Genomic DNA, 20952 nt, shown 5'->3' with positions numbered 1-20952 from the left:
ATAAGCCCAGAATGTTCCCGACTTCTGAGCTTTTTACATTAACATCGTCGTAGTATATTTTGAAATACTATAAATTTTATTTAAAATATATAGCGTCGTTAAATGTATTCATCAGGAAAGAAAGAAGGGTCTAGAGAAAAAGAGAGTCTAGGGTTATTATCAGTTCTTTCGATCATGGTCTGGCAAAACTCGTTTCTGAGATCTGGATCATCTTCTAGTAGCTCTTGTAAGTAAGTAATTGATCTTGAAGTAATCTTGTAAGTAATTGAATTTCATAGGAGTGCCACTTTTCCTTCTTTAATATATCCTTCTTTCTACATAGCCTCAATTCTACTGACTCCGTTAGATCCACAACATGTTTCTTGCATAATAAATAGTAGGTCTGTCAATTAAATGCCCATTTATCCAAATTTAATCTAAGGAAGATCACACTATGCAGTGTATGCAACCATGAATACCAAATAATCGAGCACATACTTTGTGACTGACTTGGTCTCTCGTCAATGAGGAAGAACTCTTGGTGTAGATATTAAGTCGAGTAAACCTAAGTTTAAACTACAATAATGCATTTTAAAGGTGAGGCAAAATCAAATGTACTGTGGAATCCCTGCTTTAAAAGTCAAGAGAGAGGAACAAATCTTTTCTGCAAGTTAAATGTAGTCAACACGAAAATAACTTTTTTTAAAAATTATTTATTTGAGAGCGAAATTTACAACTTAAAATCTAGCTTAACATGAACAGTAACTTAATAGTAATGTAATTAGTTTTTAATGGCAAGGCAATATATATATTTATAGTGTTGGTTTGCTTAGTAATCAAATAAGTAAATCAATAGGTAATTGGTTAGCTGAATAGGCAGATTGGTAGCGTGTAACTCCTCCCTTCGTAGAGGTGAGCCTGGGGATGCAGAGGAACTTAGATGACGATTTGAGGCTGACTGGTTGTGGCTTCGGGTGAAGGAGAGCGGTTGGCATCTTCTAGAAGTTTGGGCACCATCTTGAAGTTTTTCGCGTAGACTTGGTACCCAATGAAGCTGAGAATAATAATATATATTAACAGGGTCCAAATGCTGATGGGCTGTATATGAAGAGGTCCGTTGAACAGTAGGGCTTCCTTCAGTTGTTCCTTTTCTTGGGCAATAATACTGGGTATATTTTCAATGTCCTCAAGGTTTAGTTTATCCATTTTAAAGGGCGGGATTTCTATATAATTAGGATTCAGATTGGCTTCAAAGATGAGTTTAGGCAGCTGAATGTTCTGGAATTTTGTTTGTTGTTTCAGGTGGTAGTTCCTAAGGAGGTGACCTTCTATTTGGATGGTACAGTTAGGCGGGAATTCTAATACATAGGTTCCTTTTAAAGGTATGTTTTCTTTGTTAGTTCCACATTGTTGGTTTGCGATTGTTTCGTTAGGTGTTATCAGCATCCATTTTTCTTCTTCTAACTTTTGGATTTTTAGGTTATTGATTTTTGTCTCGACAATTTGGCAATTTATGGTTTTTTTTGCATACGATAGTAGGTTTACTTCGCATGGAGGATCAGTTCCTATGGTCATAGGGCTGCTTTCTTTGCATATAAAGTGTTGTGGCGTTATCTCTTGGCACTTTGTGTCAAATGCAATATAGCTAACTTCATTTAAAAGGAGGTATTTGTTAGGTGAAATGATGATTTGAAAAGTATTTTTAAAGGGAACTGGGAGGGGATATAGACGATACAATACATAGTTTTTTATTTCGACTATAGGTACTTGTATGATGAATGTGATTTTGTTTTCTTTTATGTAACTTTTAATTTCAATAATTTTTTCAAAAAGCAATAAATTTTCTAATGTGGCAGTGAAAGGAAGTTTATTGTATGTTAAGTGTGGTGTTATAGACATGATTTCATTTAAAAGGTCATTAGGGTTTACTATAGAAGGATGAAATATATTTAATTTTGAAAATGTGATGGCTATACCGACATTTTCTAGAATATCGTAGATGTTTTGAAAAGCATTGATTACTTGAGATAAAATTATTTGGCTTGTAAAGTAACCATAAGAAATGGTGTTATTGTTTTGAATTTGTTTAATAATCGTGTCTATCTGCCTAATGTGTTTTTCTAAAATTTGTTGGTTGTATGTTAAATTCTTGCTAATATTTATAAAATTTATTGATGATTTTTCTATGATAGTAATTTGCTCTTTGAGAAGTGTTTTAACTTTATTCTCATTATTTGTTATAGTATTAATAGCGTTGTCATATCTTTCAGCATCGTTTTGATCTAAGTTTCCAGTCAAGGATTTGACTATAGATCCTAAACCGTTAATGAGACCTCTCTTGGTACGTGAAAATGAATAGAAAGGGTTGATTTGTGTTATCTGTATATTGATTTTGTTTTTTAGAGACGCGATCAAATTAAAAGAGTTTAGAAAATGATTATAATTAGTGGATGTGTTTTTTATGGAAGATTGTAATTGGAAATAATGATTTTCAAGGGACTTAAATTCTTTAATGATGTCACTTACGTCTAATATTTCAACAAAGGACCAATAGTCAGCTATGTTTTGAGCATTACCAATTTTTAGGGGAAGGAGTCCTGGATTTTGATTAATTTTATGGAAGTAAGGGGTTGCTAGTTCTGCGCCTGCGAGCTGGAAGATTCTGTAACAACAGGGGGTAGTTTCAATTCTTTTATGTGAATTGTTATTATTTTGTTGTTAATAGGGTTTTTAATCTTAGCTTTATTTCTTTTAAGGAGCTCTACAATCTGATAGGGGCCTTTAAATTTGTTATCTTTTTTATTTCTAGAATTGTTAACTTTGTAAACTTTGTCTCCTTTTTTGAATTGAGTTTGATTGGGACCTAGTTTATTGTTTTTTTCTATGACTTTTTGTTTTTTATCTAATAAGTTTTGTGTTATATTTTCGTAAAGATGTTTAACTCTATCTTTATGATTTATAACATACTCGTTATAAAATGTCGATTCTAAAAGATTACTTGGATCTCTGGAATTTGTATGGCCAAAAGTTAATTCGAACGGGGTAAATTTAGTGGAAGAGTGTATAGAATTGTTGTATGCTATAATGGCATAATTCATAAGGGAGATGGTACTATCTGACGGATGTTTCTGTCGAAGGATTCTTAGATGTTCGATAAGGGTTGAATGTAGCCTTTCGACGAGTGAGTTTGATTCGTGGTGGAGTGGAGTGGTAAAATGTACATTAATTTTATGAGCACGCAGAAGCTCTTTAACAGTATCGTTTTTAAATTCTGTGCCATTGTCCATGGTAATTTTGTCAGGAATACCATAAAAGGAAAAGTACTGAATAAGGGCATTAGCGATTTCAATAGCTGTTTTTCCTTGAATAGGGAAAGCCTGTCCTAATTTTGTAAAAGCGTCTATAATAGTTAAAAAATCTTGGTTATCATATTTAAAAATGTCAATATTAATTAGTTGAAAAGGTTTTCCGACAGTTTCTGTTAATACCAGAGGAACGTATGGATTTTTTCTTGCATATTTGCTGGTTTGGCAAATATCACAATCGTTTATATATTTTGTTACATCTGCTTTCATTGACGGCCAGTAATAATTACGTTTAAGTTTTTCTAATGTCTCATTAATGCCACGATGGTTGCATTTACCTTCGTGTTGATATTTGATTAGCATGATTCGTTCATCGAGTTCAGAGACGGAGTTTACTAATTTTGTGCATTTTATTAATTTAAGTCCGGAGGAATAAAAATGTTTCATGTAAACTTTGTTAAAATTTAAGTACATCGAATCATCGTAGAAGTAAAGATAAAATATTTTGTTTTCCTTAGTGTAATTTTTTAATAAATCAATGATAAGAGAATCATTAGAGTTAGAGTTAGGAATTTTTACATGAAGTATTTTATTATTTCCAAATTGTTCTTGTTTAATGTTTAATTTATTATAGGGATTTTTAGAAATTATTATTTGGTGGGGTTTGTTGTTAATTATGTCTTCCAAAATTGTAATGCCTTCGTTTATTATGTAGGGATCGCTAGAAGAGTGTGGTGTGGCTAAGGTGTTTTGTGCTTCTTCAAGTCTTTTACGAAGCCTGGTTTGGGGTGGTCTGGTTTGAATATTTTCTATTATATTTATTTTGGGTACTACTGTATTAGAACTTTGTGGGGATATGATGTTATGGTGGGTAGGGGGTTCAAGATTCATGTTTTTTAATGCTTCGTTGCAAAGGTCATTTAAGAATTCATCTATGTCTATATCTTGTTCACCAGGGTTGTTTACAATACTTTCGTTTTCAAAAGCATTGATTTGAATGCGAGAGAGGGCATCAGCATTTGTATTTTGGAGGCCTTTTTTATAGATAATTTCATAATCGAACTCTTCTAAACGAAGACGCCATCTAACTAATTTACTGTTAGGTTCTTTTAGACTGAATAACCAGACAAGGGGTCTGTGGTCGCTATATATTTTAAACTTTTTCCAAAAAAGATATGGGCGAAAATATTTACATGCCCAGACGATCGCTAGGAGTTCCTTCTCAATAGTGGAGTATTTGCATTCGCTATCGTTAAGGGTTCGGCTTGCATAAGCAACAGGCTTATCGTTAGGGACGTTACCTTGTGATAATACGGCACCTATGGCAAAATTACTAGCGTCGGTAGTTAGAATGAATGGCTTTTCGAAATCAGGATATTGTAAGATAGGGGCATTCATTAGAAGATGTTTGCAGTGTTCGAAAGATTTTATGAATTCGGGACTATGGATGACTTTACAATCCTTTTTGAGGCATGAGGTCATAGGTTTGGTTATTTTAGCAAAATCTTTAATAAACCGTCTATAATATCCAAGGAGACCTAAAAATGATTTAATATCTTTTGAATTTTTGGGGATTGGAAATTCTTGAATTGCTCGGATTTTTTCAGGGTTTGGTTTTACGCCATTGGATGTTACAAGATGACCTAAATATTGGACTTCTTTTCTAAGAAACTCGCTTTTATCCATTTGTACTTTGAAGTTGGATTCTCGGAGTCGTGAGAAAACTTGACGTAGGCGAGAAATGTGTTCTTCCAAGGAAGTACTGAAAATGATGATGTCATCGAGATATACGACACAAATTTCATTGTGGAGGCCACGGAGGATATTATCCATAACTCTTTGGAAAGTTGATGGGGCATTTTTCAACCCAAATGGCATTCGGCGGAATTCATAGTGACCTGATTCTGTTGAAAAGGCGGTCTTCTGAGTATCATTGGGATCCATCTCAATTTGATGAAATCCATTAGCAAGATCCAGTGTGGAAAAATACTGGCTTCTACCTAATTTATCAAGTATATCTGCGATGTTGGGAAGAGGATACTTATCGCCTATGGTTTTTTCATTCAGCTTACGATAATCGATGACGACTCTCCATTTTTTTTTTCCGGATGCATCAACTTTTTTTGGGACAACCCAAATTGGACTAGACCAAGGGGAGACTGAGTTTTGAATAATTCCTTGATCTAACATTTTTGATATTTGATTTTTAACTTCCTTCTTGTGTATCTCAGGATAGCGATATGTTTTAGTGAATAAAGGGGTGTCATTTGTCAAATTGATTTTATGCTGAATCTGGTTAGTAAATGTTAAGGGTATTTTGTCGCAGTAAAATATGTCGCGATATTCAAAGCATAATCTTCTAATAAAGTCTTTCTCTTCTTTATTGCAATGGTCCAAACGCAGGTTTTTAAGATTTTCTTTAAGTATATTATCATGTTCATTAGTTAGGGTTTGGTTTGTTTCGATTTTGTTGCAAAAGTTTACTTCTAAAATATCTATTAATTCAACATTAAAGGGTCTATTAATATTAATGGTAACGGGATATTCATTGGCATTCGTTATTGTTGTATAGGCAAAAAAATTTGAAATGTTTACAAGTGCTTTAGGCATTTCTGTATTATTTTCAAAATTTTGATATTCTAATATGCCTAAGCCTTCTTTTAGATTCACTGGGATTTTTACAATTTGTTGACATCTTGACGGAATTGTTATAGAAAAATTTTGAAGATCATTAAAGGTATTTTGAGTTTCTATTGGTTTTTTTATTTCATAAATAATTGGAATAGTAGAATTTTGTGTTATTAATTTACAATTTTTTAAGTCAATATTAGCGTTAAGTTGTTTTAATAAATCACTACCAATAAGTCCATCGTATTTTTGCGAAAAATCGAACAAATAAAATTTATGGTAACCATTAAATTTAAAGATTTTAAAAACTGGAATATTAGCGACTTCATTGTGATAGGACATAGCGTGTGCCGTTTGGATATTAAATTTCTCATTTGTAATAAATTTATGATAAAACGTGTAAGCAAGTTTAGGGTTCATTAAACTTCGACTACTACCGGTGTCTATTAAAAAATATGCGTTTAGGTCAGCAATATAAATATATGGTAAATCCGATCTAATGTTATTTAAATGGATTATGTTGGGTGTGTGTTGATATCGGGGTTTTGAAAATTTTGTTGTTCGTTAGAAATGGTTATGTCGTCACTTTTATAAGTGTCATCTTCGATCGGGTTGGAAAATGAATTATCAGGAATATGATTATATGGATCGTAATAATTATTATCGTCATAATAATATTGATCATTCTTATAAGGGTTATAATAGTCGGAGTAGGTATTATCGGAATCGAGATTATAGTCAATACTTTCTGGAGAAATTTGATGGGCATATAGTTCTGAAACGCGGGGCCTTTTGTTTCTAGGAACAAAGGTATGTCGACTATTTCCTGAACTTGTGTCCATTGGTTCGACTTGATTTCGACGAATGACTGAACTGGGTAAACTATTATTTGGGTTGAAATTAGGGGGTCTTAGATTCAATTGAGGTCTATTAAAGGTGTTATTTGAAAAATTGGGTCTAACAAAATTATGAAAACTTGTATTTGGAATATTTGGCCTAGAAATCGATATGGGATTTGGATTAGAATTTTGAAAGTTTGTTGGTCCTATAGGTTTTTGAAATTGGGGTCTGGCGTAATTAAAAGTGTTTGGTATAAATGATGGAAAATTGCTGGGGGTTGGTGGTAATGGGGATCTTGGTTGGGGTTTTGATTGTTTGTAATGAGTGCGAAATGGTGGTGGGTAGGTTTGTAAGTTATAATTTTTTCCTTGACTAAAGTATATAAAGTTTTCTTCTTCGACTACTAACGATAAAGCTTTTTCAATATTTTCTGGCTGACATAATCTAACAACTAACTGAATTTGAGGGGGCAAGTTACTAATAAAAGTTTTCAGAGCAAATTCTTCATAGTGTTGAATTTTAATTTTCCTTTCATTATCATTAGCAACAGAGGTGTTTAATTCGCATGCCAAATTGTGTAGGACTTTCGAACCTTTGAATTTTTAGAGAAATTAAATCTTGGATAAGACATTCGATGCTTCTTTGATCTGAAAAGGCTACTATTAGGGCGTCTTTAATTACGGCCCAATTATTTAAATCTGAGTTGGAGCAAATTATATCAGCGGCTCGACCTTTAAGTTTCATTAAAATGGTATCTATTAGGCAAATATTTATGGGATTAGCTATATTTGTTGTATCTTGGAAGTTACTTAAAAAGTGTTCACAAGCTGTGAGAAACCTATTTAATTGCCTAGGGTTGCCATCATACGGAGGTATGTTATCAGCTTGGTACCTTAAGAGACCAATATCTTTATTGTTAGACTGCATGTCTGATTGATTTGTGAGTTGAGAACCTTCTTGAGTGGATAAACTTAAAAATGATTGAGCTAAATTTTCAATTTCTTCAGCCAAAGAGTTTGGCATTAAAGTTTATTGTTATGATAAAAAAGGAATAATACTAAAATATGCAGAAACTAAAGAAATATGAAAGAAAAATTAGCAAAAGAGAAAAAAATTTACCTATAATAATATGTCAAAATATTTTACTAAATATTATACGTCTATGGTAAAAATAAAGGAAAAATGGAAAAATAGGAAAAAGTTGCTTACGCCAAAACTGCGAAAATTTCCATTGGTTTCTTTCTTGCCTTAAGCCTAGTGGTCCTAAAGGAATCGATGCTAGTATTCCCAGGAAAATGCTCTCGGTGTTGTTGACTTCCTTGGTGGGTGCAACTTCCTGACGATGTGTGTTCTGAAGGCTGCTTCCAAGGGTAGGTTCTTCGTGCTTGAACTGTCAAAACAGACCGGTTTTGGCGATTTTTGTCCGACCGTAACACGAAACTTCCGACTGCGCCAGTTAAATGTAGTCAACACGAAAATAACTTTTTTTAAAAATTATTTATTTGAGAGCGAAATTTACAACTTAAAATCTAGCTTAACATGAACAGTAACTTAATAGTAATGTAATTAGTTTTTAATGGCAAGGCAATATATATATTTATAGTGTTGGTTTGCTTAGTAATCAAATAAGTAAATCAATAGGTAATTGGTTAGCTGAATAGGCAGATTGGTAGCGTGTAACTTAGCGTTTGTTCAGACACATGGGCAGTATAAAAAGGAAACCAAAGGGATGAGCAGTATTCATTTATCAGTATGACCAACATTAATTAAAGATTTTGTATAGAATTTATGTTACTAAAATTACAAGCCGTTGAAGGGAATTTTAAATGCAACTCCCTGACGAGCTAGAATGGAACAAAAAAGAAGAGTTATCTTTTGAAATTATTTAGCCTGGCATTTATTTATTGATTTTATTTGGTACATATCCATTAAGTAGTCAGCTATTTAAGTTATCAACATGCACCAATCCTTTAAAATAAAACAGTTTAAATAGCTGAAGACATTGGACACGGTCCGTTCGCTTTCGTAAAATAAGTATATATTTAATGACCCACCCCTTCGTTTTCTATGATCTATAATTTTATTATATTTATTATTTTCTATAATCCTTGAGATTAAAGAGGAAGATTTTGATCTAAAGCAACGTTGTTGTTTATTTAGATAAGAATTGGGACACATATCCAGTTTTAATAGCTTTAGACTAACAACTAAAAACTAAAAAGTAATAAGTAATATCTTACTTTAGTTTGAGCACCATTTTTGGATATGATGATTACAAAGTACTGCTTCCAATAATTATGGAAAATACTATTTACTTTACCAAAGACAAACTGAAAATAGTTAGCAAAGGGAGTATTTAGTTTATTAGCTTCTAAACTAACTCTTCGAAATTAATTTATGAATTTTTTAAATGAGTACAAAAAAACCATATGTAACAATCTTCGGCGTCGCGCATCATATTTCTTTCATGGGAGGTAACGCTATGTTACTTTGCTTCCTTTTAACACAATAGATTAGATCACTAACCTAAGGGGAGAAAAATGTTCAGGATTGATATAAAAAAGCGATTCTAGTAGAATAATTAGTAATTTTACTATAAGAAATTGCATGCCATCCTCTGAATTTCTATTAGTAGGAAGTTTTATAATAAGAAATATAAGGATATTGTCTTTGAATGTAAATGTGACTTAACTATTACTTTTCAATGGAGAAGATTCAAAGAAGATATTGTAAAATAATTATTATTATAATTCTGCATAGTGGCAGAAATACAACTGTTTGAGAGAAATATAATATATACAACTGTTTTTAGAGAAATTATCTATTCATTATTTGATTTTTTATAAAATAAGTTAGTTGTAGACCCAAAAAACATGTTGTGGATCTAACGGAGTCAATAGAATTGAGGCTATGTAGAGAGAAGAATATATTAAAGAGCTACTAGAAGATGATCCAGATCTCAGAAACGAGTTTTGCCAGACCATGATCGAAAGAACTGATAATAACCGTAGACTAGTAAAACATATGCTTTTCAGACACTATAAGTTCGATGAAGAAGTAAATAGACATAATTTGAGGTACTGGGCACCTGTAAATCCACAAGAAAACTAATTTTCGTCACAACTTTTTAGTAGACAACTTGATTCTAGCACTGGCTACACTGTATCCTGATGAAAATAACTCAGATATGCAATGAAAAATAACTCAGGACGCCTCCATATATTATACTGCAATTGTTAGCGGATTCCTAGAGAATGTATTACCAAACTGATGGATACACAAACATGGCTCAATAGAAGGGCCACCTAGGTCATCTGACCTTAATCTCATTCATTTACATTAATGAATTATTGAATCTGTTTACATGGTAATCATAGAAATATAATAAGTTACATCCAAGTTTAGTATAAAAGATCATACAGCATTTATAAAACAAAATCACATCAGTAAGCAAAGTAAATTATTTAACAGAGCCATAAATTACCAAAAAGACTGAATTGAAGAAAGAATAATTTACAAAATGTGTTTTAGTTTTTGCTGCAAAGTACTAAATTTAAAGTCTAACATATTTATTTGTTTTTAAGTTTCAGATTGTCTAATATTTTGAAAAGAAATTCTAAATTTGGAGTTTAAAATTGACAATAGGTCACTGATTTTTGTTGTCTACATAAATTTATTAGTTTCTGTAGAAAACATAAATCTAGTAGATTGTAGTTGTTCTTAGGCAAATGTAGGCTATTCCTCACCCACTGATAGTTATATTCGCCCCTGTGATGTCACTTCTGAATGCAAAAAATCTGAAATATGTGTTCAGGACTTTTTTGAGCTGCATGATGGAGACAAACAACTGACCCACACTTCAAAGTAGTTGGTCTGACAGATTCTTTTCAAGTCTTTGGTAAAACAAATAAGCAATAAAGCATTTTAAACATAGACAAGTCTGATTGATTTTTTATTTGAATGTCCTTTTTACTTAAAACAAACTTACAAAATAAAGCAATATGGAACCTTTAAACAGGCAGGCTAAAATGATATACAAACAGAACTAAACAGCAATGATTAGCATTCATTCTTTAACTCCCAAAATTAAAAGATAATTGATAATTTTCAGATAATTCAGAGCAAAATAAATAACCTAATTAATAAAAAGAAAAATTAAATTAAAAATATTTAAAGAAAAAATACCTCTTAAAAGCATCAATAATAAGTTTCCCTCTTATTTCTCCACAAATACAATTAGGCTAATATTCAAGAAAAATAAAATACATAAAAAATGAAACAGTCACAAGAATTCTAATGATTACATGGATTAGTGCAGATTCTCAAGACTTTGGAGAGTTTGGATAAGAAAAAGGTTGCAGAGCCAGATGGAATTCCAGCTATTTTTCCATTAGGGTATTGGGCTGCACTTTCCCTTTCCTTAATTTTTTTGTTTAAATAGTCTCTTTTTTCTGGAATTTTTCCAAATTTCTGGATCTGCTATAATTCCAATATGTAAAAGTGCACCGAAAAATGATATTAAAAATTATAGACCTATTAGCAAACTATGCACTAAACTTTTCAAAAAACTAGTTTAAAAGTAACATATTTTTAACTTTTTGATAAATGAAATTATGCTGGAGCAGTGTGGTTTTTTACAGAAAAAAAACTTAAACTAGAACCTAATTTAATTAAATATAATACTTAAATTATATATGAGTCTTTTCACTCATTCCAGCATGTACTTAACACAGATTTTAGCATTAGCAAGTGTGTAGCATTTAGCAAGTGTTTGATGACAAGATGTTTCATACTATCTTGATCAGTGGCTGGAAGAGATAAGGGTCTGTGGGTGATCTTCTCAGAGGGTTTTTTAACAGATCTATGTTTGTTGTCCAACTAGGCTTTTGTTCTGAAAGATTTTCATCTTCTAGAGTCCCTCAAATATCCCATCTTGGTACTTTACTCTTTCTAATTTACATCAATAATATAAAAATCTTATTTGAATCTTGCTCCTTCCTTTTCTATGCTGATGACCTAAAAATATTTCTCCAGTCTTGGCAAGGGTTTCACATATAAGGGACTTGCGTGTTCAATTTAAATCCAAAATATCCTTTAACTTGCATATTGGTAAACTAGTTAAAGATTGCAATAGAATGCTTGGATTTTTTAATAAACAGTGTGCTGACTTTCACAATCATAAGACCCTGATAAGAGAGTTATTATAAGTAATTATTCATGTGTTTAGTAGTTGAGTTTGCCTCAGTCACTTGGAGACCTAGATACAAGAATAATATCAAGAGACTTTTTCATACAGAGCCAGTTTTTCAGATTCATATGTTACAGAACTCACTTTCTCATTAAGAATCATAATTATTCGGATGCTTGTTCACATTTTAGAATTGGAAAAGAGACATACTCTTTGGATATGTTGACCTTGTATAAGATTGTAAATAAACTCTCTAACCCTCCAGGCCTATGCAGTAAGGTTTGTTTTAGTGTACTAGTCCTCCAACTTAGAAACCATGTGTTGCCCTATATTCCTTATTGCAGAACTAATTGTCAGAGAGCACCTTTAGTAGGGAACTTCCATTGTTCTCATCATAATTTAGAATTTTTTTTTGCAGAGTTGCAGTTATTAAAAAATATTTTTAAATGTAAGTTCCTAGCATTGGTTTGAGGCTTTGTGTTATTTTGTAACTTTTAATATTTATTATTTTGTTAAGTTAGTGCATATTGTAGGTACTACACTTGCCATATTTAGTACATATTTAAATTAGATTATACCGGGTGCGGTGCGTCGCCAAGCGGAACATAGGAAAACCCATGTAAATTTTAAGGAGGTCAATTATCGGCTTCCCTGTACATTTTATAGAAAAAATGTAAGATAACTTTTTGAACTCAGCCTTAAAAAAGTCTTCAATCGAATAAAAGGCTTTTAGAAGCAAATATGACTTCAGTTTACAACGAAACTGGCGCAAAGACACAATGAACACTTCTTAATTCCATGCTAATGTGATTATAAATCATTAAACCGCGATATATAAATGAATCTTTGATAGATGTAAAATGAGGAATAGGAAGGGGAATATTATTAATCTGTCTGGTAGGATAACTGTGATGTCGGATTGGAAAACTGTTCTTATTTTTGAATATTAAACATGCAGTTTCCAAAATAAATAATGATGGTAGGGTCAAAATACGGCTCTCTTTGAAAAGATTACCACAATGCATTCTAGAATGGGCCTTAAATAAACTTCTGACAGCCCTCTTTTGCAGCACAAAAACAGACTGAAACAGATAATTTTAAAATAAACAATCTGGCAAACCCTTGTGCAAAGTTTCAAAAAATTTAATAAGCGAATCTTGAATTATTCAATTAAATGTAATTGCAAAATTAGCAAATTTTCGGTTCAAGTAAAACCAAACGGGCACCAGTAAAATGAATATTGTCACTGACGTGAGGAAAAGTGTCAATAAATCAGTGACAGTCGATATTTAAAAACAAGTATGAATTATTCAATCGACGAAAATATAAACATTATGCGGGAAATAGTTTTAGAGCAGTATCTGAAATGTTTATTTCCCCACCAAGCCCATTCCTTCCATTTCAACTATTAAATGTATTGTCAATAAGTTCGAGCCAAAGGTACCATAATAAATAATTGTAAATGTTCAACTCAGGATATCGAAAATAGAGCCAAAGAAAGAGAGAACAGAGATCTTAATATTCTACTGATTGTGGAGGAAAACAAGGTTCTTGGGCAAGAGGTAACACATACATCATACAACGGTATTGCGCACTTTTAAAAAACACAAATATTATTCGTATAAATTCGAAAAACATCAAGAGCTGCAGGAAGGAGAAAGAAAGAAAGAAAAAGTGCTATATTACGTAAGACAACAAAATCTTGTGTACAAGCATCCTAAAAACTAAAAAATTCCAAATTCACTTTAAATTTCAAATTTCAAACAAACATAACATCTAAAACACTCTACCATAAAATTTACACACATTACCAAAATTAATCATAACAAAACAGATTGAGAAAAAAAAGCATCTTTTTGATAAATTTCATTAAAAAATAAGTAAAGCTGTCAATAAAACAGAATTTAAAAGAAGTAAATTAAATTATTTAACAGGAAACAAAACTAAAACACTAAAATGATGTCAGAGCACAGGTTAAAAGGTATCATTAAAAAAATCGTCAAGGCTATAATATGCCCTGGATAATAAAAGTGATTTTAATTCCTTTTTGAATCTCTTAAATTTGTCTGATACATAGAGGAACATGGTTGTAAATTTTTTTGCTAAGCTATATAAGTGAGTTCTTGGTGAGGGAGGATGTAGGGATTGGTAAGGGAAAATCGTTAACCTGGCGAGTCATATGACCAGTGTTAGAGGGAGGTTTAGGACATTTATGAATAAGAGTAGCTGTTTCTAAGATAAAAAGAGAAAAAAGAGTTAGGATTTTTCTTAGAACATTGAAAGGCTAGAATTAGTAAACAACAACTTTGTTTGAGTCCAACATGTGCACAGGGGCAAGAGGGGTGTTTTGTTTACAAACATATTTGCCGATTCTCTGTTGTCAAGTCGACACAAATTTCCAACGGAGGAAATTTTTAGCTATATTTTAACAACCATTATAACGTTAATTTAACTTATTTGTGTTGTATTTTATAGCAAAATTTAAAATAAAAAGTATAAATACTACAATTAACATATTTTAAGAATAAATATAATATCCTTAAGCAAAAAAGAAACAAAATTATTAACATTCTCATCCCTAAAACTGCTTCTAAAAAATTTGAAGCGACAACACCGGAGTTTAAGCGCCTGAGCCATACGCGTAGTGTCATCTGTCAAACGGCCTCTTTGTTTATTTTCGGGATTCGTGTATTTTCATTCATTTTTGGTTTAAAAAGGAAAAAGGCCATATTTTAGTGTTTTTTTAAATTGCTAGGATGGCAAAAACTTGTGTCGTTTGTGCCGCATCATGATAAAAAGGTGATTCCAGCCGATCTTTTCACAAGTAAGTACCGATACTTTCATAACATCACATCATGGGGTAACCATCATCATAAACGTAGAATAGGGGATCTTATAGATATAAACCTAATAAAAACTTGATTGTGAAAGTGTGCGTAAAATACCAAAATATTTATATTTTTAAATGTACCTATCTATATATAGTTATGTTTTTTTAATATAGACATTAGGTAGATAGATGAAATTACTAATTTTTTATTGCCTTTAAAGAATTTTGAAATTTATTTAGATATTGATATGTATGTATAAAGTTAAGTTAAAGTTTGTTTTACCATATTGCAACTTAGAATAATACATATAGTAATTGGCACCACATATTAATTTATTACTGTAATTTTTTTTGCTTTTTGATTAAATATCAAATACTTATTATAGATTGTCTAATATATGCCCAAAGGGAACAATGGATTTCATTAATGGAAATCAACACAATTAAAAAGAACATATTTGTTTGTTCAAATCACATCCTTAGAAGTGATTTCTTATATAAGGAAGATAATATTATCAGTAGCCAGACTTTATTAAAAAAATCAGCTCTACCTCAAAGGTAATTTGATCTGAAATAGTAACCAGGCATAATACGCTTCAAAGTGCACAACTTTTTCCTAATTTAACCGAAGCTGTATCTCCAACAGGTACCGAGATCCCCATGCTTAGGATTCTTATCTTGGACACCCTGTATAGTACAAACAGTGAAGCTAATATAGACAAGTATGGATAACTAAAATAGATTAATATTCTTGAGACACCAAATTTTGTATAATTACAGATCTGATCATTCATCATCAACAATAACTGCATCTGAGATTAATAGTTACCGTGGGGTCTAGGTCAACAATTACTATTTCTCATCCATGCCGTTTTTGTTTAACTGCTACACATTTCCTGACTCTGCCAAGGAAAAGGTAAAAATACACTCAGAATAGACTACTAGTTTTATGCCATGTATCATCCTATTCTATATATCTTATTTAAAAGTGATACAGTATTTTATTGTGTTATATTTGTTTCATTAAATGCAATTAATCAAATTTATGATATTATAAAGATTCTTTATAATAACATACATTTTATTGATCAATTGGATTGTCATAATATATTTTTTTAATTTTTTCTTTTTAATTTTGGTATTACTATATCTTTATGTATATTATTCTAGGGTAAAATCAAAATGATATCCTGAGCACCTAAGCACTGATGATTCCACCGTTTCAAAAGTTAAATCACTCGTCACCAAATTATGGAAAAAAAATAAAGAACAAAAAATTAAAATTCAAAGATTGTAACAAACAAATTTGCGCCAAAGAAATTGAATTAGATTTCTCAAGTCATTATTAAAATACTTAAGAAATAATAACATGATTTTCGAAAAAGCCCAACATACTACATATTTTATTTGACTTGTAAAAGTACTTGTTTGTATATTACTACTAATAAGCTATCTAATCTAATCTATTGTACATAGTCTTTATTCTTAGGTAAGCTTTGTTTTTTAGTATAAATTAATATGATATAGTAATTTGTATTAGGTATTATATAGGTCACTGTTAAATGTCTCAAAACCATTGTACAGGCTAAATACTCATAATAAAAATCTTATAACCTATAAAAAACCTGCAACTCCTTCACAATTTGAACATCCTTGTAGTTTTAACTCTTTCCGCTGAAGCAATACTGTCCCTTTGAAAAAGTCAGCACCATAGAAGTATATATTATGTGATATAAAGTAAGTGATGTAAAACTGAGTTTTGTCCAATATAACAATAACAATAAAATTATGCAAAATAATAAAAATTTGTCTTAAAACATGATTTATTAAGCAATCTGTAATATTATATTAATAAAATATTTAATTTCCATAAAAATGCTTTGACAAAAATGCTGCCTTTTATTAGGACCTTCCTCTAACGAAGTCCGTTAAAAAAACACATAAATAGCTCGTAAATGGTAATATTACTTATACTCAAACTCTATAAAAATTAATAAAAATTTATCAGGTAAATATTTGTTGACGACGTCACTGGTAGAGAGTGCTCGTATCGGTGGGATCAACAATGCGATCGAGCGGCGTTGCGATGCCATTACCGTTTTCTCGTTGCTTCGTACTTTATTTTCATTGATTTAACGTATATTTCGTACTTCGATATAGAGTATCTTATCAAATTTATTTTAAAAAAATGCTTGATATTTTATTAAAGGGGAGCAGTAGTATTGTTTTGAGCTTTCGGAAATAACTGAACATTTTTATGATATTATAAAGTGATTTTTGCCATTTCTCTATGAACATTTGGCATCATTGCATCAGAGATGTTGCAAGCAAACAAACCCGCCCATAGTTCCACGGCATGCTACTTCTAGCCTTTCAATGTTCTAAGGGATTTTTTGAGATATAAAGAGAGGTTTACAAGAATCTCTTAACCCAGCGGAACATAGGTATCTAACTGCCTTTTTTTGAATCACAAAAATTATGTTTATTAATCCCTTGTTTCTTAAACCCCAAAAAGGCAAGCCATAACGAGATGAAGAGCGAAGAATGACATTTTGTTTTGAAATGATAGAAAGAGCAAATAATGATAAGAATTTTTTTTTAAATATTTGTTTTACCTATGAATGTACATTTACCCTCAACAATGAACCAAATGTTCAGATTTGCCGGCATTGGAGCCAAGAAAATGAACATCGCTTTGTTCATACACAATATCCCCAAAAAACAAATGCATTTATGGGAATTATCGGACACCACATCATTGGACCCTTTTTTATGGAATATAACCTAACAGCTGAAACCTATTTGGACTTATTTCAAATTCAAATTGGACCCGCCTTGGAAGAAGTTGCTCAGGAAGATGAAATGATCTGATACCAAATGAATGGTTGCCCGGCCCATAATGCCCATATGGTTAAAGAGTGCTTGGAAAATGCTTTTAATGGCAATATTATTGGTCCACGGTACCGGATACTTAGGCCAGCCAGGTCACCTGATCTTTCACCAAATGACTTCTTTTAGTGGGGTCATTTAAAAAGTGTCATTTATAAAAGTGTATAATTTGCGAATCTAAACCAGTTACAAAACGCTATTTCGTTAGAATATAATAAAATTTCCCAATATCAACTTAGTAATGTTAGAAATGAATTTTATGATCGGTTAGGATATTGTTTAGCTGTTAATGGGGGATTGTTCCAACACCCACTCAAAGACAGTAGAGGTGTTATTGGTTGTTCTCTATTATTTTTAAAAAAGTTATTGTATTTGATTTTATTTTATTTTTCCACACTTAGTAAAATATTAAGAGTTCCGTTCTCTCTTTTTTTGGATCTATTTTCGATCTTCTGGGTTAAAAATTTACAATTATTTATTGCAATGTCTTAGGTTTAATGGTTGAAATGGACCAGATAGGCTTGATGGGAAAATAAATTGAAAATATTTCAGATACTGCTATTGGTTTAATTAAATTCTAAGTATGATAAAATAATTTTTTTAAGAATCGATAATAATAATTGTTATTGGCTTAACTTTATCGTTATATTAAATAAAAGTTTAGATAAAAAAGTAATGTTAACATGTCTTACTTTGAATGTATGGTTGTGAGATTGATAAAACAAAAAAAAAAAAAAATTCTTGTAGTCGGCTGTACATCAGATTTGACAAAGCCTTATAACAAATTGTTTGCTGGTGGCTGGTCTCTGGTTTCACCTGAACCGAAAATTTGGTAATTTTACAATTACATTTAATTGAATAATTCAAGATTCGCTTATTAAAATTTTTTAAAACTTTGTATGAGGGTTTGCCAGATTGGTCTCTTCAAAAAGTTATCTCACATTTTTTCTGTAAAATGTACAGGGAAGCCAATAATTAACCCCCTTAAAATTTACATGAGATTTCCTATGTTCCGCTCTGTGACGCACCACCCGGTATATTAGGTTAAAGTTGTAATCGGATAATATCTATTTTTGGATTTGTTTAATCTATTTGTATCCTCAAAACTGAAATAAATAAATGAAGCAACACTTGACCTCTGAATAAAACCAAGCTTATTTCTTATGTGATTAATGTGGTGTTCAAATCATAATTTTCCATCCAGATTGCCAAGTCTGAAGCTTCTCTTTTTTAGCTAATTGAAAATTATATTAAGTGAACAGGATATCACTTAAATCACACCAATTAAAAAGTGATTGAAGATCCTCTTGTGGACGAGTAGCATCATTGAAAAACTTAACACTTATTTTTACACACATATTTTCACCAAATTTTTAAAATTTTCCCCAAATGAATTGAGAGCCACAATGGGAACCTTGTGGCACACTTATTTGAACAGATAATGAGCCTTCAAGATTGACCACTTTAGTTCTCCATTTAACAAACTCAGATCTCCTCTGAAGAAGGGGGGAAGAAGGGGATCTGCAATTCCCTAAGGCTTCAGTTTCCCTAAAAGAATCTCCTGATTGACCCAATAAAAAGCTTCTGAGAAATCTGTAAAGATTAAGTCAACCTGGGATCCCCCTCCATTCTATTGTATATGTAATTAACATACAAAACCAAATTGAGATCAGCAGATCTGCTCTTTATAAATCCAAATTATTCCAGAGTGTTAACACTAACTTATTTATGAAAGAAATTGCAAGATCATATAATTTAAATAAATAAATAAACAAAAATCATAATCGGTCATCAAGTTTGCAGTATTAAAATTAAAAACCTTAGTTTTATTTGACCCCAGATTCAACTCTCTTAGCAAATAACAAAAATCATAATTAAAGAAATCCTATTATAACCAGGTAAATACTCGTAAATAGGAGCACAGGTAATATTAGATAGTACAAAAGAATATTATCTGTTATACCTATATTTGTTTATTTATCTTTTATGAAAGGTATGTATATGTAGGTACCACCTACCTTGATTTTAGTATATTTTTTGGAATAAATTAACAAAAAAATAATTACCTGTCATATTCCACAGGTGACCAAGTTATAGGCTTCCTCCTTGGACCTCTTTGTAATACTAGCAATTCCTCAACATTGGAGGATTTGCTTGGGGTACTTTCTCCTGGAGCAGTTTCATTTAACTCAGTGAGAGCCAGTCGTGAAGATCTCCTGGGAATATGTTCATCATTCTGGAAATCGTTATTTTCTTCCATGCTCAATAAATTCAAAGACCTGTTAACCCCCCCGCTGAAAACCGTTACAGGGGATGTGAACTGCTCAAGCGTGGATTCACTTCGTTTACGAATATTTTTTATGATTTTCTAACACAAAGAACTATGGCTAAGCAAGTGTATTTCATTAAAATAGAGTGCACTTCGTGGCACGAAATAGATAAAACAACCTTTTTCGCGCTTACTGGAAAATTAGAGGGAATTTTTCGGACCAAACAAGTGCCAGTTGATACGCTCTCTTTTTTTGTCTTTAATGTTTTGATAGGCAACAGCTGTTTGTTTGCCTAGTTCGTTTTACGTCGATGTAGGTTTTCTTCCCGCCCAGATCAGGTCGTTTCAGAACGTAATTGGTCAGCTTCGGGTCCAGATCAGTTTTAGTATGAAACGAATGTACCCTTTTCTACAAGTGCATTTATATCGGTGTTGTCACGTTGTCTATTATATCTTCAGCTCGTATCTTTTTTTTTTAATTATAATTGTGTAAATTATGACTGATACAATGATCAAATTAGGCACTTTAATTGATAACTAGGCGGTTCCTTTATGTTTCTAGTTTTTTGATATGGAAAAATCTAACTCATGGAGGTACTGTGATATTATCTACTAGCAACGACTTTTCAATGGTAACCAGGTTCGATAATTTAGTTTCCGAAAAAATATTTAAGTTTTCCATTGTCTACAATAATAATTTTGATCTTTACGTTGTTTGTATTTACAGAACACCTGATGCTGACGTAAATGTTTTTTTCCAAAAATTACTAAGCTTGCTTGAGTCTCTACCTTTAAAAAGCAAACTCATTTTATGTGGCGACCTAAACATTGATTTTTCCAGTGTGTGTGCTGCTCAAGAATCTCTCCAGTCCATTTTCGACTCTTTTGGCTTAATCATGCACATTAAATCACCTACCAGAATAACTAAAACCAGCTCTAGTACAATAGATTATGTCGTATCTTCCTTTGAGCCAGATTTCGTCGATTGTACTGTCTTAAGCCCAGGTTTCTCAGACCATGAAGC

The 20952-nt window shown here is 31.6% G+C and overlaps 2 protein-coding genes across 2 annotated transcripts in view; both read right to left on the bottom strand.

The window, feature by feature from the left end:
• LOC126744373 (protein Son) overlaps positions 1-20194 on the bottom strand; it is a 48567-nt gene extending 28373 nt beyond the window's left edge. The window contains exon 1 of the transcript XR_007663137.1: positions 19726-20194. The gene's annotated coding sequence lies outside the window, so the exon portion shown is untranslated. The remainder of the gene's footprint in view (positions 1-19725) is intronic.
• LOC126744374 (uncharacterized) lies at positions 732-8195 on the bottom strand. The gene is made up of 2 exons (XM_050451747.1): positions 7962-8195; positions 732-2641 (listed from the first exon to the last, which is right to left on the bottom strand). The coding sequence occupies exons 1-2, from the start codon at positions 7982-7984 to the stop codon at positions 916-918; spliced, it is 1749 nt and encodes a 582-aa protein (XP_050307704.1). The 5' UTR covers positions 7985-8195; the 3' UTR covers positions 732-915.
• Positions 20195-20952: the final 758 nt, after the last annotated feature.

Source organism: Anthonomus grandis, chromosome 14, assembly GCF_022605725.1.
Source record: "Anthonomus grandis grandis chromosome 14, icAntGran1.3, whole genome shotgun sequence".
NCBI classification, from domain to species: Eukaryota; Metazoa; Arthropoda; class Insecta; order Coleoptera; family Curculionidae; genus Anthonomus; species Anthonomus grandis.
Note: the sequence above shows the minus strand (reverse complement) of the source record. Positions and strands in the feature narration are given on the sequence as shown.